This window comes from Eptatretus burgeri, chromosome 13 (genome assembly GCF_056783735.1).
Source record: "Eptatretus burgeri isolate ZD-2024b chromosome 13, Ebu_testis_v1, whole genome shotgun sequence".
Classification (NCBI taxonomy): domain Eukaryota; kingdom Metazoa; phylum Chordata; class Myxini; order Myxiniformes; family Myxinidae; genus Eptatretus; species Eptatretus burgeri.
Window position 1 is genome coordinate 35,746,135 of NC_140973.1, and position 25,925 is coordinate 35,772,059.

Here is a 25,925-nt window from a genome sequence, read left to right on the forward strand (position 1 = left end):
AGTGTGTTACTATCCCTCTTGCTGAACTTCTCATCAACTGTGAACCACCATTGTTTGTGGAAACACAGGCTGCAGTGAACCAGTTGAAAGGGTGTAAAGCTCTTGGGATCTGTAGCATCCATGCTGAACTTCTCAAAGCTGGTGGAAATGCTGTACTCATGTCATTGCATGAAGTTCTGTGCTCTGCCTGGAATACAGGCATCATCCCAACAGACTGGAAGAGGGGTGTTGTTGTCCCTCTCTGGAAAGGAAAGGGTGATTGCCAGGACTGCACAGCGACCGAGGGGTGATGCTACTCTCAGTGCCGGGCAGGGTCTTTGCTCGGATAATTCATGATAGGATTCACCACCATCTGCTTGAGCACCAGCACCCAGAGCAGTTGGGTTTTACACCAAAGAGGTCAACGATTGACAGCATCCTTGCTCTTCGGGTCCTCACTGAATGCAGTCGAGAGTTTTGGCAAGGGCTGCTTGCAGCCTATGTTCATCTCTGTAAAGCGTTCAATTCAGCGAATTGGGATGCCCCCAGGAGGATTCTTGGTATTTGTGGGGTGCCACCAAAACTGATCAATCTGATGTCTGAACTGAACTGTGGGACTGAGAGTGCTGTGAGATGTACTGGCCCCCACACTTTTCATCACTTGTGTGGACTGGATTCAGGGAAGAATTCCAGATAGATCAAGCTGTGGTGCATCGTTTGGGAATGTCAATATCTCTGACCTTGATTTTGCAGTCAATGCAGTCATCTTTGTGGATACTCTGGATATGCTTTTGGGGGCCCTCTTGGTGTTGAAGGAGGAGTCGGAGCTGCTGGGATTATGTGTTTCCTGGGACAATACTAAGACTTTCAATGACATCTTGGATGCTGCTATCTTGTATGTACCTGTTTGTGGTGAGGATACTGTGGTCACGGAGAGATTCACTTATTTTGGCAGTGATAGTCATGTCTCTGCTGGTTGTTAGATAGAGGTCAATAGACATCTGTATCTGGCCTGGGGAGTTGTGGATTCACTGGATCATGGGGTGTGGCACTGTTGGTGCTCTGACCAGGGATCTGAGATGGAAACATCACTCCTTCGGAACCAGGTTTTTTTTTCAGAAAATCCTTGGCTATCACTTGTCGGACTTTGTGTCCAACGAGCGGTTACTGAGAGAGACTCAAATGAGATTTGTCACTTCTATGGTCAGTGAGTGTCAGCTGTGGCTGCATGAACATGTGGCTAGTTTTCCTGATGCTTATCTTGCTCAATAGATTCTCTCAGCAAGGAAGCCTCGTGAGTAGATGAGGCCATTGAGCCGGGCATGTCCCTCATGATTGCAATAGGTTGATCAGCATCTCAAGGAGGTAGGGATGGGCCAGCCATCTGCCTGGGGGATGGCCAGACAGAGGTCCCTGGAGTTCCAGCGAAAACTGGGTGCAGCAACACGCTGCTCAAGCACATGCTCCCTTACCTTACTTGACTGACATCTTCCCCAAACTTGAAGAATATCTTATTGGACAAGATTTTTCTTTCGACGATGATGTCAAGGCCGCTGTGAAGCCCTGGCAAAGTCAGGAGGACCCACAAGTCTATCACGACAGCATTATATAACTTTAAACATTGGCAGAAAGGTGTGGACTGCACTGTACTGGTGATTGTTGAGAAAAGAATTGCACAATGGTAAATTATAGATTCATGTTTGTGTCTGTTTTTGTTTCATTCAACTATCTTTTCCTGTTTTGGAGATAAATAATAGGAGACATTACTTTTCGACATGCCCTTGTATATATTTTGTGTTCCACTCCTTCTCAATTCCAAATCTAGGCGATGCATGACATCATCGTCGGGCACTGAAGGAAGGGATTACTCAGTTTTTACTCCGTTTGTTTGTTTTCTTGTTTGGCCGGGTGATATCTCAGCCATCCTTTGAGCGAGGAAGCCTAAATTTGGGGACAAACGTGAAGATGTGCTTTGGCAAAAACAGTATTTCTTATTTTTTTGATTAATAAATAATTTGATTAATTACTTCAATATTATTGATTTATTAATTACTTTTTTTATTTGTTTCTCACCTGGGCAATATCTCAGGCATCTTTTGAGCTCGGACGCTGATATTTGGACACGACAGTGAACAAGTGATTTGGTTTTAAAGGGTCTTTTTGATTTATTGATTTATTGATTAATAAATTAATAAATTATTCATTTTTCGATGAATTACTGATTTTTCAAAAAGTTACAGATTCAGATGAAAGTAGTGTTTTTCGTATGATATTCGCCAATTGATTAAGAAATTAATTATTTTACGATCATAATTTATTTTAATTACGCATTTAATCAATGAATCAATCAATTATTAGATAACACTCCCTCCCAATTCTGTCTCCATGTGCTGCACGACGGCATCGCCGGGCTCCGAAGGTACCCCGGCGATGTCGCTTGCTGGAGAATTTGTTATTTATTTATTTATTTATTTGGCATGGGAGTGGTGTACTTTGAATGTACCTCCAGTTGTTTAATGTAATATTATTTTATTTATTTTACTTTCTCTCAAATTTGTGTAAGCTGACTTGACGAACTATCAAATGTTAACATTTTAACTTCCGAGTAAAGTATTATTACTTGCTGAGTCATGTTGAATGGAGAAGAGCTTTGATGCGGTGAAAATCTGAATGCAAGATTGAGGTGTATCTTTCTTGTCTTCTCAGCCTCAACTCAAATCACCATTGCACCAATAGACCAGATGGTGTCTGTGGGGGAGAAAGTTGTCCTTCCATGTGAAGCCACGCATGATCCAAGCCTGTCTATCACTTTCTCATGGACTTTAGATGGTCACTCTGTTGAGCAGGAACAGCATGGGAGGCACTTCCACAGCAGGGAACTGGTGAGTTGAAAGATATAGTCTCAAGTACATGCTTTGATTTCTTATTCTTAGTTGGCTGAGTTGACATGTTGTACTTGCCATGATAGGATTGGGCAGTCTATCACAATGATGTAACATTTGTGATGTTCATATTGTCTCTGAGTACAAAGATAACTTTTGTTTCACTGCTCTTTTTTCCACCAATTACAATCTTTGTAACTTCTTACTTTAACATTTACTTGGATATTCTCATGAAATTAAATTTATTTTGCCCATAATCTCTCAATCCTCAAACTCCCTGCACTCGAACTTAGGCAGAAATGGGTTTGAACATTCGGCCTGAGATTTGTGGGTCACAAACCAGATGTTTCCTCAGGCTGTCTGCTATTATCTGTGTGTTCCACATTGGTCGAGTATTCCTTGGTACAGAGTAGTCCTTTGGGTGGTTCTGCCTTTATTTATTCTGGACACAATTATATATTATATTTTTAAATACAGCAACCTGGCAAGACTGGGGTGCTCATTGCTGATCCCTCATGGCATATATGGCATACTACAACTGGGAATCCATGATGATCTCCTTGACAGATTTACCAACCCAACTCATGAGAGAATATAACCTATCCATGGACACGTTTCAGGCTGATGAACCATACTCAGCATGGAGCAGTTACAAGTGAGATGAAGCCAGATATCCCAATTTTAACAAGTAATAAATACATATTTTTTTTTCATGAAAAAGGATGTTGGGATGTTCCACCAAAAAGTATGTAAACAAGGAAGGGATGATCACAAAAAATTATTATGGAAACCATTCCTACATCTTTCTTTGAATAATAGTTATCACAACACAAGACACAGACTAATACCATTCGTTTCACACCATAAAGGGACATGGGGCTGCTGAGGCAGTTTCATTGGCTCATACAGTCCTGGACAGGTCACCATTCTGAAACAGGTTACCCCAAAAGGTTATTACCCCAGTACACTGATACTCATTTTGCTGACCTTGGAAGGGTGGCAGGCTGAGTCAACCCCACCTGGTGTTAATTCAACAGTGAGAGGTGATAGAACTCAGGACTCTAAGGTCCCAAACCAGCAACCTTAACCACTAAGCCAACACCAGGCTTATGTCTTCATTTTGCAAATATTTATTTATTCATAGCTAGCAACAATCTTTTTGATGCATTAATTATTAGAGTCTAAGTAACCAATCTTTATTGGATGACCCAACTTGTTGCAAAATATAGCCAAGAATGCTGTTTTGTAAAAAAGCTCTGTTTGTTATGGCTTATGTCAAAAAGTATTATTTTGTTATTGTTAATGGGAGTACCAATATGGTTACTACCTGCATCACCGAAGGTGAAGGAGGTTGATTTCACCTCTTTTGGGTCGCCGAAATAGGTGACCCTTATTGTCAGTAATTCTGTCTGTTTGGTTTGATGTTTGTTTGGATGTTTGTTCGTTTGTCATCAGCATAAGTGGTAGTAAACGTGGGCCGATTTTGACCAAACTCGGTTGGTAGGTACATCTTATGACCTCGTGCTTTGGGAATTTTGATGGTTGCAAGGGATGCTTTGGTTCCCTCAGAACAGCCGAAAAACCTTCAAAATCGGTACAGTTCACGTGAAATCAATTCCGAAAGCCATTATCCCATGTAGGGTTATGAAATTTGGCACGAATGATCTACAGATGATGCTCTACCAAATATATTACGGTTTTTGTGATGTATGGAAATTTTACCCGCAGCGCCCCCTACAAATGGGGTATGCCCGAAAATTGGCGAAAATTGTAGGCCCCCTTGCGACCAGGTGAGTGCATCGATCCAAATGAAAGTTTGCAGGTTCATTGCACGCAATGAGTACTACAACTTTGCCTCAGGACATATTGACCGATATTGCTTAGGTCAGGGGTCAAAGGGCAAAAATCGATAATATGCGAGAGCTGGAGGTGCCTTTGTGCCAACTGCTACTCCTCCTCGGGTTATGGTCGGATGGTCATCAAAATTCACACTAATCATCTGGAATGTATTCTGCATAAACTCTCGAGCCAGATTTTCGATTTATATCTTTGTTCACCCACAGCACCCCCTCAAACTTTGGGGATTTCCGATATCAAACCGCATTTTCTGTACTTTTCATTCAAATTGATACCGAGTAGTTATCAGTAGATGGAACTCGATGAGATTTGGTATGTATAATCTTAAGGTGATTCTCTATCCGTTATATAACATCCATTTTTTTCTATATCTTATAGTTTCCAAATGGTAACCCTCCCAACTTGAGTGTCCGAGGACCATTGAGCATTCCCACTAAAAATTCAAAGTACACTAGCTCCAAGACAGTTGAACCAAATTGAATGAATCTTTACAAGCGTATAGACCCTAATGAGTACTACAACTTTGCTCATTTGCATAATGACCTATCTTGAGTAGGTCAGGGTTCAAAGGTCAATAAGTGCATTTTTCGGGCAAAATTACCATTCAAGGCACCCTTGCTCCTACACAGATTAACCGATACGAATGAGAGTTCATAGGTACATAGTACTCAATGAGTACTACAACTTTGCTTCAGGACATATTGACCTATCTCGGCTAGGTCAGGGGTCAAAGGTCAATGAGTGCATTTTCCGGGCGAAATTACCATTCAAGGCACCCTTGCTCCTACACGGGTTAACCGATATGAATGAAAGTTCATAGGTACATAGTACTCAATGAGTACTACAACTTTGCTTCAGGACATATTGACCTATCTCGGCTAGGTCAGGGGTCAAAGGTCAATGAGTGCATTTTCCGGGCGAAATTACCATTCAAGGCACCCTTGCTCCTACACGGGTTAACCGATATGAATGAAAGTTCATAGATACATAGTACTCAATGAGTACTACAACTTTGCTTCAGGACATATTGACCTATCTCGGCTAGGTCAGGGGTCAAAGGTCAATGAGTGCATTGTTCTGGCAAAATGACCATTCAAAGCCCCCTTGCTCATACACGGGTTAACCAATTTGATTGCAATTTCGTAAGTACTTCGTACTAGATTAAGTCAGATCAGGGATCAAAGGTCATCGGATGCTCGGCGACCCATGGCCGCTGCTTGTCTGTCTGTTTGTCTGTATGTATGTGTGCAGGATATCTCAAATAGTTGTGGACGGATTCGGACGAAACTTGGTTGGACACGTTGGGTGTGTGACAAGGAAGAATCGATTCAATTTCGGTGAAGATCCAAATCCGGATCCAGATCCGATAATTTTTTTAAGTGATTCTTCAACATTGATAGATGCGGCTAAACTATTATATAACACAATATCTCAAAATGTTATGGACGGATTCGGACGAAACTTGGTGGCCAGGTTGGGTGTATCACTATGACAAATTGAGTCGATTTTGATGAAGATCTGAATCCGTATCTGGATATGAGAATTTTTATTTTTTTCGGTGATTCTTCACCATTGAGAGATCGGGCCCAAAACGATATATAGCATGAGATTTCAAAAATGTATTGGGCCCGATATGTTCTTGTGGATCAGGCATTACGTTGTGGAGGTATGCGCTCTACCGAGTACCCTTCTAGTTGTAACGTGTTCATCTTCATCCCTCTAATGAACGTACTTGTATTTTCAAAGTCTAAAAATGCGTTCTTACAAAAGTCAATACACTTCCATTGTTACCTTTTATTATTTTTATTGTTATGGTATGTTTATCTTTGGCATTATGGTAAGCTCACTGAGCAGGCATTCAAGAGTTGGTGAGTTAAAATATTGAATGCAGTTTCATAAAGAATTTGGATTCTATGCATTTGGAAACCAAGTTGGACATTTTAATGCTTTTCATATACAATATTATACAAATATGTCCAATCATATACAAATTTTCATCCACATAATATGGGCATGGAAGCAATGTTTATCATCTCCTCCATTTCTGTCTTATGGATATCAAAACATATGCCACATAAAGACATGTTCCCCAAAAATGAAAGGCACTTTCTTATTTATTTGATTTTTTGCTTGTTTGCTTTATCATAGAGTGTGGTCTTGGCACACTTTCAAGCAGGCATTCGTTAGAGAAAGCTCATGTGATATCTTATTATAATGGAGCAAACGTATATGGTTATGTGTGTATTTGTGACCAAAACGGCTTCTTCTTGTTCTTATTCTTAAATTATTTATCTATAATTCCAGCAATCTCTGTGAGTGTCTGTCTGTCTGTCTGTCTGTGTGTCTGTCTGCGACCGCAGTTTCTCGACGACCGCCGGTCCAATCAGATTGAAACTTGCCAGGAATATTGCCGGGGCCCCACGGATGTGCCTTTTTAAGGATTAATATCAATCGGACGAGCGGTTCCCAAGTTACGGCCATTTATCTGTCAACCAATGACAAGGCACGGTGCTATGACGTCACGAATGACGTCACAATTAATGTTTATTTAATTTTTTTTTTTTTTGCACGATTGACGTCACAATTCTTCTTCTTCTTCTTCTTTGTTTGTTATGATGTCACAATCGACGCTGGGGACCTGAGTATGTGCCTTTTCAAGGTTTGATATCAATCGGACGAGCGGTTCCCAAGATACGGCCATTTATCTGTCAACCAATGACAAGACACGGTGCTATGACATCACGAATGACGTCGCAATTAATGTTTATTTATTTTTTATTTTTTATTTTTTTGCATGATTGACGTCACAATTCTTCTTCTTCTTCATTTGGTATGATGTCACAATCGACGCTGGGGACCTGAGTATGTGCCTTTTCAAGGTTTGATATCGTTCTTCATCCGTTTCACCTGTTCCCCAAGTGTTTCCCAAGGTTTGAAAGCTGTTTTTTTCCCAAGGTTTGAATTAATTGTTCAAATTATTAATTAATCCCAATGTTTGAATTTTCCCAAGGAAGCCTGGTGTTGGCTTAGTGGTTAGGGTGGCGGCTTGGGATCCCAGTGTCCTGAGTTCAAGCCCCGTTGGCTGCTGAATTAACACCAGGGGGTTGACTCAGCCTGTCATCCTTCCGAGGTCGGTGAAACGAGTGCCAGTGTACTGGTCCTGGTGTATGCCCCGGTTAGAATAGGTGTACCATATCCCTGTGTGTCGTAAGAGGCGACCAGGGTTGGCATCAGGAAGGGCATCCAGCCATAAAACATTGCCTCACAAAAAGCCAAACCCCTGCACAGCAGGGAAAAATGGCTGTAAAAACGGTCATGTTTGAATTTTCCCAAGGGAAAGAGCTGTTTCCCAAGGGTTTGAGAGCTGTTTTTTTCCCCCAAGGTTTGAATTAATTGTTGTGCTTGGTAGACATTTGTGAATACATTTTCAAAGAGAGGGGCGAGAGAGGAGGGGGGAGAGAGGGGGAGAGAGAGAGGGGGGTGAGAGAGGGGAGGGAGAGAGGGGTGAGAGAGAGGGGGTGTCACAATTCAAGAGAGGGGAGAGAGGAGGGGGCGAGAGAGGGGGACGGGAGAGGGGAGGGAGAGGAGGGGTGAGAGAGAGGGGCGTCACAATTCAAGAGAGGAGAGAGGAGGGGCGAGAGAGGGGACAGGAGAGGGGGTGAGTGGGGGCGAGAGAGGAGGGGGAGAGAGGGGGATGAGAGAGAGGGTGAGTGGGGGTGAGGGAGAGGGGGTGAGAGTGGGGGCGAGAGAGGGGGGCGATAGAGAGGGGCGTCACAATTCTTCGTTTGATATGACGTCACAATTGACACTGGGGACCTGAGTATGTTTGCCAGGTGTTTCCCAAGTTATGGCCATTTATGATACGGTTGGTCCGATCTAATTGGAAAAATGCCCCAATCCAGTCGTCGTTTACCAGAGCGAAGGAACGAACCTGCACATACTGGCACGCACCTACGGGCACGCACCTACGGGCCCACACTAGTTCAACAAATTCTGCCATATTGTTGATTCTGTAGATATAAAACTAACCTAAGAAACACATTCGTGACTTAACTGTATTCATCAGCGCTAATTTTTTGTTACTTTAACTTGATTAATTGAGGTCGAGATTGAGATATGGGCAAAAGAAAATAAATGTAGTGAACACCCAGCCGGAAGTCCAAGGGAAGTGGTACATTGGGGGCACATCTGCTCTGTGTATGGCTACGAGGTCGAATTTCCATTCCAGCTTTTGATAAATTTGTGTTGACCTTCCCTTCCAGCTCTGCTAATTTAAAAGAAATATCAGTTTGTGCTCAGTTCCTTTTTATTTATACGTGTTGGGTTCTGACTTCTGATTTGCAGTATATATTCAGTCAGAGCACAAAATATATGAGTATTTGGCCAACCTCCCTCACCATCCCCCCTTCCCTCTCTCGGAGAAAGCAGGCATGGTCAAAGATGCCTGTGCCTCTGCAGCGACGTGTGGTGAGGCACGCGAAGAGTGCGAATCCGCACAGGTTAATTTAATGATTAGATCTTTGCAGAACCATCACTTTTGTCTTTCTTTGGCAAGAGGAACACTCGACTTTGCCAGTCAATGTCATTCTATATCGGGAGACAAATCGAACAGTAAGTTTTGTGAACTGGAAATTATGCTTTTCACCAAAGGAAGCAAATTGATGCTGATGTTTTGCGTGTCGACGTCAGAACAAGAGAGCTGATCATGGGTAAAATTATCAACATATTGTAACGTCAGGCTCATCATGGTGGGAGGTTAAAGTCCCGCGATGTCCCGAGCGGCTCAATGCCTGAGGAGATCTTCCGAATTAATGGTGGACAATGCGCTCGGGTCGTGAGGAGATACACGAAAACCTTCAAGCTTTTTACAACCAACACATTTATTTCCCAAAGCACAATAAATATAAAGAATCGGGGATGATGCAAATGCGAGGAGACGACAGCGGGTTTTGGTAGGAGGGGATGCAATTAATAAATAATTATATACAACGAGAATAAAAATGAATCTCAAGAAACTAAAGCGCTTCACTCCGGACTCAGTCACAGATGGGGGAAAGGGAACAAAAACTGGGGGACTCAGCTCTGGCAGAAACGGGGACGAGCAGGTGATGAAGAAGGATGAGGAGCAGGATGATGAGGTGAGCAGATGATGACCAGGACGACGAGGAGCTAAAGCACACGGGTAAATGAAACAGGCACACGGCCAAGAGAGGCACAGGCAGGCAGAGGCTAGCAAAGTAGGCAGGCAGGACGACCTCCTCTAAGCTCTCCTCACACTCTTTCTCCTCAGGCTTTTCACTCTCACCAACCCCCAGTCACGTTCTCCTCAGACCAACTGCCGATTAGGCCCCTCCCTCTCTCTCTCTCGGAGCAACCCCCCAGGCGATCCATTGCTCCACCCCTCGGGAGACTTCCATAGCTCCACCACCCTCTTTCAGGCCGAGTCTCCTGGCACCCCCTGGTAGAGGTTGACATAGAGGTTATACACACAATTTCTTTTACCATAATCCCTAACTAATTATTACCACACACCACCCCCTGTATGTGCGCAAACAAGACAACTCTTAAGCTGACGTTTCCCAACTTATACATCAAGATGGCTAACTACTCGCACACGGACCATGTTATACTATACATTCCTCTCTGCTCTATGGGAATATCTAACCCCCCCTTCCCGCACACGCACACGCACACGCACACGCACACGCACACGCACACGCACACACACGCACACACATGTCACAGTATTTACAAGATCAAGTCTCCAAATACCAGTGGCTGTGAGGCAACAAGGCATGGTTTAATTTTAATATAATTAGAAACACCCACTCCCTACAGGAGCATTATATCCCCTCCCTCTGGCAGGGGTCAGTAAAGCACTTGCACCGTGTCACGTGCGCAGTGCAAAATTGCAAGTTACTACCACAGCTGATTGGTAATTCCTTCTCCCACCTCAGCCGGGTTAAACTACCTGGTACACATTTGCATAAATAATTGGTATAACCCCTTCCCTTCCCGCCGGCCCCTCCTGAACCCCCGCAACTACGAAGTTTTGTTTTTTTTAAGCCGAAAATCTTCCCAGGCACACTCCGAGCACAACCACAAAATTTCAAATTATTCTGTCTGGTGGTTTAAGAGTGCATACAAATCAAACAAACAAACAACACACCCTCAAGCCAAATTATACAATTACGTTAACACATGTATTGGTTACGAGACGACGAACAACAGCAAATGTTGATCAATTCCTGACGTTAAAGTTGTGTCATACTTTCGTCTATTTCCATTTACTCGAACCATTGACTTACTTCTGGCTATTATACTCACCCTTGGATATACTGTATTGGATGTTTGCCTTGGGATTGGAATTGCTTTCCTTTCTCAAACTACTTTCACATCTACCCTTGAACGCTGAGAGCTTGTTAGTTATCCTACGTCAGGCAGGTTTAGCTTTAACTTTCATAGCAATTATGGCAAGAACCTCCAGTTTAATTGAAGTGTCAAAGCCAAAACCTCAGCATTTAGAGGCCTTATCTTTGGCACTGAAGACAGCATTTACATTCACAATGTTCCATTCTATCATGTTGCTGATACTGCTGCCACCACTGTTTCTATTGAGATGGAACAAGAATGAAAAACAAATTGACAACGAAGGAAACTAACAAGGGAATTTATAATCAGGCTCGAGCTATTAGAATTGCTTCTATATCTCAGGCACACACCTAAATCATTCCACTGTTCCACTATAATTCACATTTTATATGCAATGTGATCATTCCCAGTCAACTTCGAACCATATTAGCTGTCATTCTGCCTAAACCTTCGTCTATATTTTAACATTACGGGACTCATGATTAGTCCTGATTATGCTTTCTTTTTTTTCTTACTCGCCATTTTTAGCCCATCCGCCTGCACAGTGAGACACTGGATTTTACAAGTGTGCATGTGTGTGTGTGTGTCCAGGCCATAACTTTTTACTATTTGAGCTTTTGCCATCAAATTTCAACAAACTTTTACTCTGAGAATATTAGAAGGCGTACCTGGTGGAAAATTAACTTTCACCCTTTAAATATCGAGCGAATGAATTGTTGAACTAGAAGTGCACTTGGTCGAGCACATACCTCTGCCACTCAATGCCTGATCCACAAAAACATCTCGGGCCCAATAAATTTTTGAAATATCATGCCATATATCATGCCAGTTTTTGGCCCTATCTCTCAATGGTGAAAAATCACTTTAAAAATTAAGAAAATCTAGTATCCGGATTCGGATTCGGATCTTCAGTGAAATTGAAACAATTTGTCCTTGCAACACTCCCAACCTTTCCATCAAGTTTCGTCCAAATCCATCCAAATCGTTTTGAGATATCATGCTATATATTGCTTCAACCCGATCTCTCAATGATGAAGAATCACTTGAAATATTATCAGATCAGGATCCGGATCCGGATTGGGATCTTCACTAAAATTGAAAAAAATCTTCCTTGTCACACACTCAGCAAGTCCACCAAGTTTTGTCTGAATTCGTCCACAACTTTTTGAGATATCGAGCCAAATATAGTTTTTGGCCCTATCTTTTTATGGTGAAGAATCACTTAAAAATTATAGGAACTGGATCTGGATCCAGATTGTCACCAAAATCTAATCAGTTTGTCCTTGTCGCATACCCAACCTGCCCCCGAAATTTCATCCAGATCCGTCCCCAACTTTTTGAGATATCCTGCACACAAACAGACAAACAAACAAACAAACAAGCAGTCATAGACTGGTACTTACGAAATCGTCAACTTGACCTCTGACCTTGTCTAATAAAAGCTGTCTCTGGAGAAGGTAGCGATGCAAACCAGAAGTTTCTATGATGATTCTGTACCAAACCATCAAAAATCGAATGTTTGACCTCACTGTGACCTTGACCTTTGACCGATTTTGACCAAAATCTAATCAGCACTAGCCATCACCCTCCTGAATCACGTGGTGTAATTTGACATTGGTAGCTTATTCTGTTCTAGAATTATCGTGCCTATAAACAAACAGACAAACACACACACAAACACACAAACACACAAACAGATGATGGAAGTCATCAATATACTTACAAAATCTTTAGATTCTGTAAGTAACAAGAAAAAGATGTCATGCAGAGCTCAGTACTTGCAAAATGCAGCCTCCCCCTCTCCAATGGTTGCCATGGATACATCAAATTGTCCATTTCCTTAAGATTAAAATTGACAATCATCATCAAAGCTCAGGTTAATTAGATGAAAATTAATTATTTTTTAAGATTGAAATTGATAATTTTAGAAGTTTGACCTTAAGCTGACCTTTGACCTTTTGAGCTCAAAAATAGTTTGTTTCCAAATTCAGTGATGCACTATGCAATTACTGCTTAAGTTTCAGGTTAATCAGATAGAAATTGTTGGTTTTTCAGATTAAATTTTATGATATTAGAAGTTTCACCTTGAGTTGACCTTTGACCTTTTGATCTCAAAAATAGTTGTTTCCCCAATTCAACGGTGCACCCTGCAATTGCTGCTTAATTTTCAATTGGATGAATATTGATTTTTCAGAAAATAATTGATGATTTTAGAAGTTTGACCTCGAGCTGACCTTTGACCTTTTGGCCTCAAATAGTTGGTTTCCCAATTCAGTGACGCAATGTGCAAATCTGTTCAACTTTCAAGTCAATCCGATGAAAAATTGCTTTTAGAAATTTGACCTCAAGATGGCCTTTGACCTTTGACATGAAAATCAGCAGGCTTCTCAGTTGAGTCCACCTCCACAACCTGGTAAAGTTTCATGACAATTGGTTTGGAATTGTGACCTGTCGGTGATTGACAAACGGAAAGACAAACAGACAGAATGACAAAATCGACCAAGCAATATACTTGAAAAATCTTCGATTTTGCAAATAACAAAGAATCAGACAGAAAGAGATGAAAACACAACCTCCTTCCACCTTCGGTGGTGGAGGTAAATATCAGCTGCTTTTCTTTCTTATCTTTTTTCTCACCTGTGTTGCAAGTAGAGCAAATGATCGTGTATCATCAGAAATAGTTTGATCGGGTGATAAATGACTGTTATATGAATAAAATGGAAATGTTGAAGAAAAATTGTATTGAATGTAGCAAGTGTTTTCTTAATCTAATCTATATGATAAACGGAATTGAATGAGACTCACCATTATTATTATTATTACAAGTGAAGAAGATGAAGGAGAAAGAGTTTTTGTTTTAATAGAAATTGAAACCAGGCCATCGAGCCTCACCTTACTCAACTGTATCATACTCTTTGTGGTCTTACTCAACTGTATCACACTCTTTGTGGTCTTACTCAACTGTATCATACTCTTTGTGGTCGTACTCAACTGTATCATACTCGTTGTGGTCTTACTCAACTGTATCATACTCTTTGTAGTCTTACTCAACTGTAACATACTCTTTGTGGTCTTACTCAACTGTATCATACTCTTTGTAGTCTTACTCAACTGTATCATACTCTTTGTAGTCTTACTCAACTGTATCATACTCTTTGTAGTCTTACTCAACTGTATCATACTCTTTGTTGTCTTACTTAACTGTATCATACTCTTTGTGGTCTTACTCAACTGTATCATACTCTTTGTAGTCTTACTCAACTGTATCATACTCTTTGTGGTCTTACTCAACTGTATCATACTCTTTGTAGTCTTACTCAACTGTAACATACTCTTTGTGGTCTTACTCAACTGTATCATACTCTTTGTAGTCTTACTCAACTGTATCATACTCTTTGTAGTCTTACTCAACTGTATCATACTCTTTGTAGTCTTACTCAACTGTATCATACTCTTTGTGGTCTTACTCAACTGTATCATACTCTTTGTTGTCTTACTCAACTGTATCATACTCTTTGTGGTCTTACTCAACTGTATCATACTCTTTGTAGTCTTACTCAACGATATCATACTCTTTGTGGTCTTACTCAACTGTATCATACTCTTTGTGGTCTTACTCAACTGTATCATACTCTTTGTAGTCTTACTCAACTGTAACATACTCTTTGTGGTCTTACTCAACTGTATCATACTCTTTGTAGTCTTACTCAACTGTATCATACTCTTTGTAGTCTTACTCAACTGTATCATACTCTTTGTAGTCTTACTCAACTGTATCATACTCTTTGTGGTCTTACTCAACTGTATCATACTCTTTGTTGTCTTACTCAACTGTATCATACTCTTTGTGGTCTTACTCAACTGTATCATACTCTTTGTAGTCTTACTCAACGATATCATACTCTTTGTAGTCTTACTCAACTGTATCAGACTCTTTGTAGTCTTACTCAACTGTATCATACTCTTTGTAGTCTTACTCAACTGTATCATACTCTTTGTGGTCATACTATTTGTAGTCTTACTCAACTGTATCATACTCTTTGTAGTCTTACTCAACTGTATCATACTCTTTGTAGTCTTACTCAACTGTATCCTACTCTTTGTAGTCTTACTCAACTGTATCATACTCTTTGTGGTCTTACTCAACGATATCATACTCTTTGTAGTCTTACTCAACTGTATCATACTCTTTGTAGTCTTACTCAACTGTATCATACTCTTTGTGGTCTTACTCAACTATATCATACTCTTTGTGGTCTGACTCAACGATATCATACTCTTTGTCATCTTACTCAACTGTATCATACTCTTTGTAGTCTTACTCAACTGTATCATACTCTTTGTAGTCTTACTCAACTGTATCATACTCTTTGTGGTCTTACTCAACTGTATCATACTCTTTGTGGTCTTACTCAACTGTATCATACTCTTTGTGGTCTTACTCAACTGTATCATACTCTTTGTGGTCTTACTCAACGATATCATACTCTTTGTGGTCTTACTCAACGATATCATACTCTTTGTAGTCTTACTCAACTGTATCATACTCTTTGTAGTCTTACTCAACTATATCATACTCTTTGTGGTCTTACTCAACTGTATCATACTCTTTGTGGTCTTACTCAATGATATCATACTCTTTGTCATCTAACTCAACTGTATCATACTCTTTGTAGTCTTACTCAACTGTATCATACTCTTTGTAGTCTTACTCAACTATATCATACTCTTTGTGGTCTTACTCAACTGTATCATACTCTTTGTCATCTTACTCAACTGTATCATACTCTTTGTAGTCTTACTTAACTGTATCATACTCTTTGTGGTCTTACTCAACTGTATCATACTCTTTGTGGTCTTACTCAACTGTATCATACTCTTTGTAGTCTTACTCAACTGTATCATACTCTTTGTGGTCTTACTCAACGATATCATACTCTTTGCAGATTGGACTTCATTAGTGGTATCGCCTATTGGACAATTGTTGCCAGCTGCACGCACGCAGGCAGGGTCGGCCGGACGCAGAGACGGACGGACGGACAGACGCAGGGACGGACGCAGGCATGCCGATACCAAGCTCCTTTTATATTATAGATGGAGATCACGAACGAATAAATTTACTTTTTTTTAGCTGTTGTTTTCATCAAGTTTAGTTTGAGCACAAATTGGACGTGGACGGACTTTCCATTTTGAGATGATTTCTTGTTTTGTTATTGTCATATGGAATTAACATTGAAGGTATAAAAATAAAAATTGTATACATAGTCGACGCTCATGGAAGAGCAAGGACACTGAATGGATCAGGACGTAACAGATAAAACAGGATGCAAAACACGCATGCTTGGGGTGTCCAAGTTGGACACGGAGATTGCATGGAGTGGATAAGATGGATACAGAAGGAAATTCTAAAGAAGGAAAACTGCAAAATTATAAGGAGCAGGGATTTTGGTGGGGTTAACAAGGGCAGAATAGATCATGGATTTGGGACAATGTGAGATGGTGGTGAACAGTGGTCTTGAAGACCTGAAAAGGAAAAATGAGATTGCAGAGGATGTGGTTTCACAGGTGGGAAAATTTTTTATGTGTGAGTGGAGGTGAGCAGTGATCATGGCTTTAGGTTGTTTCACCAGAAAGGAGTTGATGGTCGACCATATGTGTGCTGCACGGAATGAGCAGAGGGGTGCAAGATTAGAAAGGAGGTGGAAGAAGACAGAGAGATGACAACGTGATAGGCCCATTGACTCAGCTTAATCGCAGGAGATTACAATAATCTTAAAGGCTTTGTTTTCCACAGCGTCCAGCTGAGCAAAATGTGAGGCAGGGGAGCCAGTCCAGAGGAGTGAGCAGTACTCCATTAAATTACAGATGAAGGCCTTCTAGATGGGTAGGAGTTCAGGTGTGCCAATGAAGGACTTTGTACAATGGAGGATGCCAAGTCGGTGACTGGCTTTGGAGGCCAATATTGAAATGTAGTTTGCCCAACAAAGATTGTGGCTGATTGTGTGACCCAGAAGTTTGCATGACTGAACCTCCTCAAAAGGATTGCTAAGAAAGTAGATGGGAAGGTTTGCCAGACGGTCCTTTTGGAGAGAGGTGGTGAGAATGTGAGATTTGTCAGGATTGAAAGATACGAGGTCCTTATAAAAAGTAACGGGACTGACCACAGAAATTTTATTCCAAAAAATATATTGAAATCACAGCTTGTCCCCTTCAAAATAGTTTCCCTCCAGTCTCACACACTTGTTCATCCTCTTCTTCCATGCTTCGATGCACCCCCGGTAGGCTTCTTCTGGAATCCTCCAGAGCTCTGTCACGGCCCTTTTGATGGTCTCAAATGGTCTTTTGATGGTCTCAGTTTTGGCAGCCATTTTGGAGGCCATTTTGGTGGCCATTTTGAATGTGAAGTCTGTGACAAGTTTCAAAAGTGTCCAGTAACATGTACCTAAGTTTTTCACATATATATTTTTTAGCACTATTACTTGCTGATATAGGGCTAATTCTAAAATTATCAGTTTTGGCAGCCATTTTGGAGGCCATTTTGGAGGCCATCTTGAAAAATAAACATGTTCCCATACTTGGATTTTCGGTGACTTCGTATGTCATTCTATAGCATACTTAGAGTGAAAAAACACTTGAATGGTTTCTATTGCAATTTGTGGTGGGTTTGGCGATATATTTTCATGGATTCCCTGGCCTAGAAGGTCGAAGGATGTCACGGCAGAGGGTGGAGTCATCAGCCAATAGATAAAGAGGATTTTTAATGGAGTCAAAGAGATCATTGATGAAGATCAGTAAAGGACTGAGCCAAGAACACTGCCTTGGGGCACTCCAGCCTTGATAGGGAGAAGAGATGAAAGGATTCCATTGAGTATCACACGTTGGCTATGAGAGTGGAGTAAGTCAGTAAGCCATGTGTGTAGTTGGCTTTGGATGCCAGAGGCAGACAGTTTGGAGAGTAAGGCAGGATGCCAGACCGTATCAAAAGCACGAGATATGTCCAGAGAGACGGCCATGATCTCATATCTGGCATTGAGGGCCTCTATCCATTGTTGAGCATGTCAAAGTTAGAGAAGCAGCATGTCCAAGGTAGAGTGACCTGGGCTGAAAGCAAATTGGTGAGCTGCGATGATGTTGGAGAAAAGGAGGGATATCATATCTCACTGTGGTGATGGTTTCCATAACCTTGCTGCTGATTGGAAGTAAGATGAAAGGTCTGTAGTTGAGGGGATCCGTTTTTGCAACTTTTTTGTGTAGTGCAGTAATATTGGTGGATTTCCAAGCAGATGGAAGATGGCATAGGGTGAAAAGGGCAGAGAGAGGATGTGCAAGAGCAGCAGAGCAGCTGTGTCGGGCACATGAGCTGATGCTATCTGGTTTCGTGGCAGAATCAGAGTTGAGGGTTGAAGGAACATTTTCCACCTTCTCAGGTGCATAACACAGAGTCCAGGAGTGGTTGGGTATGACAGGGAAGGACGGGTTGGGGACACAGGATTCCAGACTGAGGGGTTTGGGACACAAGATTTGGAAGCAAACACAGAATTGAGGCATTCAGCCTACTCATAAGCATAGTCACCTGTGATGCCATTTGAAAATCGGGAAGGGATGGAAGGGGAGAATACCCTAGAGACAGACTTAACAAGGTCCTACTAGGTTTTAGAAGAAGGAGACAAGTTTGAAAGTTCATTCTTGCAGTTGGACAGATGTTTTCTGGTTCTCCTGAGAGTGGACACACACTTGTTGGGGACTTTTTGGAATTCATCGAGTGTCCGGTTAGATTTGCCTTCTGGAAAGAGAAGGCAAGTTGCTTCAGAGCAACTGCCTCACCACATTATTCATTGTACCATGGGTAGGAAGAAGGGGAGGGTAATTGAAGATGAGATGGGATGAATCTGTGTATGAGAGAGAGCAGGTTTCTGTGAAAATTCCCAGGCTGAGTTAACATCAGGGGCAGTAGATATGGGAGACCAGTCCTGAAGAGAGATGGATGCTTGCGGTCTTTGCCATTCTACCTGAGTGAACTGCCAGACTCGCCGGCGTTGAAGCAGCTCTCTGAGAATTGCCAGAGAGATGTTGACTTTTACAAGCATTTGATCATATGAACCAATTAGAGCAGAGGAAGAGCAGGATAAATTTGTGGGAAAGTTAGTCATCACCAAATCCAGAAGGGAGGATTTGCCATTGAGAGAAATCCGGGTTGGAAAGTTTACGGATTGAGTCAGTCCCATGGTGTGTTCGGAGGATGGTGCAATACACAGATGAACAAAATATTGGAGTGGAGGGAAAGTCGCAGCCAGAGGGACTCATGAGGGTTTGGAGGTGTAAGGTCAGCACAAGGGCAGTGGGAAATTCAGTTATTGATTTAAAGGGCAACTCCGCCGCCGGGGCATGGTTCAGGCCCATCAAATCAGATGAGACAGCAACTGGGGAGATACACTAAGAAGTGGGGGAAGTCCGATGGGAGGAAGGATTCTGTTAAACAGCTGATGTCTGGTCTTTTGGCAGCGGCCTGAATTGCGAGATGTCAGATTTGAGTGGAGACCTCAAATGTCTGAGGTCTACCAAGGGATAGATAGTGGGGTGAGGCTTTGCAGGGGGGGGTGGTGAGGGTGAGGGGGAATGTTTGAGTGTGTGATGGGTGTGGGGGAGAGATTGTGAGTGTGGGGGGTGGGGGAACATCTGAGTGTGTGGGGTGTGGGAGAAGGTTTGAGTGTGTGGGGGAAGGTTTGAGTGTGTGGGGTGCAGGGGAAGGTTTAAGTGTGTGGGCTGTGGGTGAAGGTTTGTGTGTGTGGGATGTGGGAGAATGTTTGAGTATGTGGAGTGTGGGGTAATGTTTGAGTGTGTGGGGGAATGTTTGAGTGTGTGGGTGCAGGGGAAGGTTTGAGTGTGTGGGGTGTAGGGGAAGGTTTGAGTATGTGGGGGAAGGTTTGAGTGTGTGGGGTGTAGGGGAAGTTTTGAGTATGTGGGGGAAGGTTTGAGTGTGTGGGGTGTAGGGGAAGGTTTGAGTGTGTGGGTGAAGGTTTGTGTGTGTGGGATGTGGGGGATTGTTTGAGTGTGTGGGGTGTGGGGGGGAATGATTGTGTGGGGTTCGGTGAAGGTTTGAGGGTGTCGGGTGTGGGTGAATGTTTGAGGGTGTGGAGTGTGGGGGAAGGTTTGAGTGTGTGGGGTGTGGGTGAAGGTTTGTGTGTGTGTGTGGTGTGGGGGAAGGTTTGAGTCTGTGGGGTGTGGGGGAACGTTTGTGTGGGGTGTGGGTGAACATTTCACTGTGTGGGGTACAGGCGAAGGTTTGAGTGTGTGGGGTGTGGGTGAAGGTTTAAGTGTGTGTGTGTGGGGGAAGGTTTGAGTGTGTGGGGTGTGGTGAAGGTTTGTGTGTTTGTGGTGTGGGTGAAGGTTTGAGTGTGTGGGGTGTGGTGAAGGTTTGTGTGTGTGTGGTGTGGGTGAAGGTTTGTGTGTGTGTGCTGTGGGGGAAGGTTTGAGTCTCTGGGGTGTGGGGGAAGGTTTGATGTGTGGGGTGTGGGTGAAGGTTTGAGTGTGTGGTTGTGGGGGGAAGTTTTTATTGGGAGAGGTGATTGGGAAGCATTTCAGGGGTGGGGTGAGGAGGGATGCAGAAGGGGGAGGGAGGGACATGAAGCTTTAAGGGGGTGGGGTGGGGTGGTGGTGGATGCTTTTCCTGATTCCATATTGCCAACTTTGACATACGAAAATAAAGATCATGGGAAGGGATATAAGAATGCTTGTAAAACACAAGGAGAAAGGCTGCGCTGTATGAGCGGGGGTGGGGGCTTTGTGGAAAGGGTGAGGGGTTTGTGGACGAGGTGCAGAGCAGACAATCATAAGAAAAATAATCCTTTGGAAGAAGAAGATGAGACATTTATCATTGTAAATATCAACATGTGTAGCATTTGTGAAAGAGACAAGGGTTGAAATGCATTCTTAAAATTAATGTTTTTTTTAAGAAGTATTTAAATTTAACTTGCAGGTTTTCCTGGTGTTGCACAGGGAGAGAAATGTGAATAAGTAACATTGTTACCGAAAGGAATTTGGAAATTGTAAAGCCCCCTGCCACTACCACAAGGTGGCGCTACACGGTACACATTGACCAAGATAATTTATGTCCCCCCCCCAACCTCAATGATAGACCACGGCCACATAGCTTATGTTACCCCCCACACAATGTCCGATTTGTACCCATAGGTTGGGGTTTGTATCTTAAAAAAATGTGTGAGAGAGAGAGAGATAGAGAGACAGGGACAGACAGACAGAGATACAGAGATACAGACAGACAGAGATACAGAGAGAGACAGAGAGACAGCGATAGAAATACAGACAGAGAGAGACAGAGACAGAGACAGAGAGAGACAGAGACAGAGACAGAGACAGAGACAGAGACAGAGACACAGACAGACAGAGAGAGACAGAGCGACAGAGATACAGAGCGACAGAGATACAGAGCGACAGAGATACAGAGCGACAGAGATACAGAGTGACAGAGAGACAGAACTACAGAGAGACAGAGCGACAGAGAGAGAGATTTTTTTGCCTTTTATAGGTACACAGGGTGTCCCAAAAAATATACAACTTTTCATCTGCAAAGAGGATGGTCATAACATGTATTTTTTAAAAAGATATATGGCTGGATAGAAAGCTGAAAGGTTGAAGTTTATTGTACCAATGTCAAAATTGCCACCAACATTTAAATTTTGTCATAGAATCGTCGTTTTCTTTTCGACCACATGTTCGACGTAGGCTCCACGTTGTCCGATCACGCCTGCAAACGCGTTGTCATGTTCTCCATCACTTTGGGAAACGTTTCCTGAGGAATGTTCTGGATTTCTCGGTGGATATTTTCCTTCAGCTGATCAAGTGTCTGATGAGCCTTGTCAAAGAGACGGCCTTCAAAATGTTGGTTGAGAAAACGCCTTGTTTCTCTGGCTGTGTGGGGCGGTGCCCCATCCTGCTGGAACCACTGGGTTCTCATCTGGATCAGGTTGTTTCTCCTACAGGCCTGAGTACGTAGCTCAGGCAGATAGAATTCCTGAATCATTTCGCGATAGTTCCTCTGGTTTACCGTGCAAATGCATCCCTGGTCATCTTCAAAGAAGTATGGACCAATTATCCCATACCAACCAACCGTCACCCACATGGTGACTTTGAGAACAGATCGAGGCACCAGTTCAGTTGATGCATTACCAGGATTTTCATTTCCCCAGTACCGAAAGTTTTGCTTGTTTACCTCCCCGGACGAGTGAGCATGGTATTCGTCCGTGATGTGAAGTTTTTTGAGGAAGTCTGCATCTTCCTCCAACTTTCCTGAGAATCAATTTGCAAAGTCTAGTCGTTTGCGTTTCTGTTGATCAGTAAGCACCGTTTCCATTTGAATTTTGTATGAAAAGGCATGAATGTCTTGGCGAAGGATCCTCTGAACGGTGCTCTTATGAATGTTTGTCTCAGCAGAAAGTCATCGAATCGATTATTTTGGACTCTGAACGACCGCCTGTCTCACCATTTCCACATTTTCTTCACTACGACCTGTCCTCTTCCGACAACTGTGACCCTTGTGAAGGTCACAGATGGTTCCCACATTGGTAAACTTTGCGATGGTGCACTTTATTGTCCGAAAGTTTGGTGCATGGCGCAAGTGGATACCGAAATGTCTCGAGTTTTGACGTTGCACCAGTATGACACTTTTCGTCTGGTGCCAAAGTTCAACAATTTTCGTCCGTTGTTGTACGGTCAGTCTTGGCATTTTTCTGGTGCTTGTTGGTATCAAAATAAACTTCAGGGTCTCTGCAACAAGAAATGAAGCATTAGTGACAAAATTACTGTTTTTTTTAGGATCAAACGAAGCATTTTAAAAGTTGTATATTTTTTCGGGACACCCTTTCGATATCGATTCAGTTTGGAGAAAAGAGTGGGTAGGACGGATGTAAAACCAGGAGAAGAAGGAAATTCAATAGTATAGAGAATTGTCATGCAGTGAAATATAGCTTTTTGTTTGTTTGCTCATGGATAAGCAGGGCACACTTTCTATTCGAGGAAGGCCTTGAAAAAGTCCGTCCAGGCCTTGACAATACGGAATGAATAACACAAAACAATGAATGAATTAGCATGAAATATTGCATGGGACGAAACAGCAACACATTGACGAAATGACACACAAAACGTGACCAATCTGATTCGGAAAACTCAGCTTGAGTGAAGTGGAACAGAGCAGCTCAAATTTCTTCATGCACGTGCAAAGAACCAAAACCGGAAGCAATTTATGGATCAAGGTGCAAGCCATTTCTCTGTTGTTTATGAAAATCTTCAATATTTCTAAACAAATATGTTATGGATGCACCATTAGTCATAATTTGTATGCAATGAATTGTCTGTCTTGCCGGAATATTCATTGCATCCCAAAGTCTCAATTATACGTGCATTTATTGATTTGCCTTTGCATGATTTTTTTTTTTTGGCTATGATTTTGTAAACTATGGGTGGCTTTAGCATAAATAGCATTTATTTCCCCATGGTGTTTAGATGTAAATCACATTGAAAGCTCTGACAGAGCTCACAATGTTGGTCTACCCCAGGCAACAATGCTACAGTTAGAAATGTAGTATATGAGAATTGTACTCTCATATACTACAGTGGTCTGCAGCCTGGTGTGTTGGCGCAGTGGTTAGGGCAGCGGCTTGGGATCCAAAAGGTCCTGAGTTCAAGCCCTGTTGCACCACTGGATTAATACACCAGGGGGTTGACTCAGCCTGTCATCCTTCCGAGGTCGGCGAAATGAGTACCAGTGTACTGGGCCGGTGTTTACCCCGGTTAAAATAGGTGTACCATATCCCTGTTTCGTAAGAGGCGACCAGGGTTGTGTCAGGAAGGGCATCCGGCGTAAAACATGTGCCAAATCACTATGCGGATCATACGGATGATCCGCTGTGGCGACCCCTAATGGGAGCAGCCGAAAGAAGAAGAAGAAGAGGAAGATACTACAGTGGTCTGCAGAGAATTATGACAGGAAAGGAATGTTATTTTTGCCTGGGACGTGTGCCAGAAGTACTCCTGGGGTTTGGGATGTGTAAGAGCAGTAGACAGAGAGCGAGAAATGGTTTTTTTTTTTTTTAACGTACAGCACAACTCCACCGTCAGGACGGTGTTCAGGTCGATCAAATCGGAGGAGACGATAGCCAGGGAGAGACATGAATGAGTCTGGGCGGTCCTTTGAGAAGAAGGATTCTATTAAACAGATGATGTCTGGTTTATTGGCAGCTTCGTGGATTGAGAGATCTGTCAAGTTGGAACAGAGGCCCTGGATGTTTGAGGTCCACACAGTTTGGGACAGGGGGAGAGGAGCTGCTGATAGTACGTAGGGATGTGAAAATGAGCAAGGAGAGAGTGCAGGGCAGGGGAAGCCAGGGTGTAAAGGAAGGGAGGCAAAAACAGGAGGGGCAGAGGTGAAGCTTGGGGGTGGAGGAGAAGTGGGGGGGGAAGCTAAGAGTGAGCAGATTGGGAAGCGGAGGATGGTACTGACATGGAGGCGTTTTACGACCATGAATGAACATGAAGAGGAATGTTTTGTTGTGCGCACACAGCTTTTTGCAAAATTGACACCTCAGGATTCCCAGACTGGATAACCTGCACCATACTTCCTGGGTGAGGCGGTGGGGAGAATGATTTTGGTTGAAGGTATGGGATATGGAGGAAAATTTGGCTGTCAGTGAAAGAGGAGGTTGGATGAACAAAGTGTTTATTAGTGAGGGGATTTTGTGAGATGAGCCTTGTCAAAGAGACATTGAAGAGGTATTGATGAAGAAGAAGAATGATGAGGTTGTTCCTGATGGAGTAATAAGCAGAGTCAGGTATTTTAAGATACATTTTGGAAGCATATTTAATTTTTGGAAGGGTTTTAGACCCTTTAGAACCCTTACACCCCAAACATCCCTTAGACCAAATAGACCGTTTAGACCTGTAACTATTGTTGGAACATATCCTTTAGACCTATAGACATCTTTGACCTTTTTGACAATTTTAGACCCTTTGGACCTTTTTAAACCCCTTTATACTGCTTAGATCCCTTGACCGTTTAGACCCATTTAGACAATTTTGATCCCTTTCGACCTTTTAGAACCCTCAAGACCCCTTAAGACCCTTACGACCAAAACTGAAATGGGAAACGGCTACATCAGCCCAAAGCGTGGATTTGTACTATGTGGATGATGGCCCCGTGTATAATCACAAGTTCTGGAAGCTCAGAATGAGCTTTGCTGTGTGGAGTAGCCTGGCAAGACTCCAGCCAGAATATGCCATTATCCCTGTCTGCAAATCAGGAAGAAAAAAAAAGTCACTGGTAAACTACCGAAAATGTGTCTTTCAATGCAGGAAGGTCCCCCTTCTCCTTGGATCAATCTGTCCTTCCAGAAGGAACCACGGGAGACGTCCAGACTTCTCAAGCACTTATGTCTCATTATCAGCTATAAACTTTCTTGTGCAGATCCTATCTCCAAGGCTTAGGTGTGTGTGTGTGTGTGTGTGTGTGTGTGTGTGTGTGTGTGTGTGTGTGTGCGTGTGTGTGTGCGTGTGTGTGTGCGTGTGTGTGTGCCTGCGTGTGTGTGCTTGCGTGTGTGTGCCTGCGTGTGTGTGTGTGTGTGTGTGTGCATGCGTGTGTGTGTGTGTGTGTGTGTGTGTGTGTGCGCACGCGCGCATTGGTCCTTTATAGCCTGTTTAATCTTCCTTTCAGTACACACTAATGGAATGTTTTGGACTACAGTAGCCAAGTTTACCTCCCATATGTGTGGATTGCAGTTTATGAAGTTATTGTACCTCTCCTGTCTATGATTGAGAGCATTATTG

General features: G+C 42.6%; 1 protein-coding gene across 4 annotated transcripts in view; it reads left to right on the plus strand.

Moving 5' to 3' along the window:
• The window catches only part of LOC147014234 (contactin-4-like), a 588,183-nt gene that overhangs the window by 415,552 nt on the left and 146,706 nt on the right, over positions 1-25,925 (plus strand). For all 4 annotated transcript variants that reach the window (XM_085852006.1, XM_085852003.1, XM_085852004.1 and 1 more), the window contains one exon: positions 2,686-2,861. In XM_085852006.1, the coding sequence (XP_085708132.1) occupies positions 2,686-2,861 (176 nt within the window). The remainder of the gene's footprint in view (positions 1-2,685; positions 2,862-25,925) is intronic.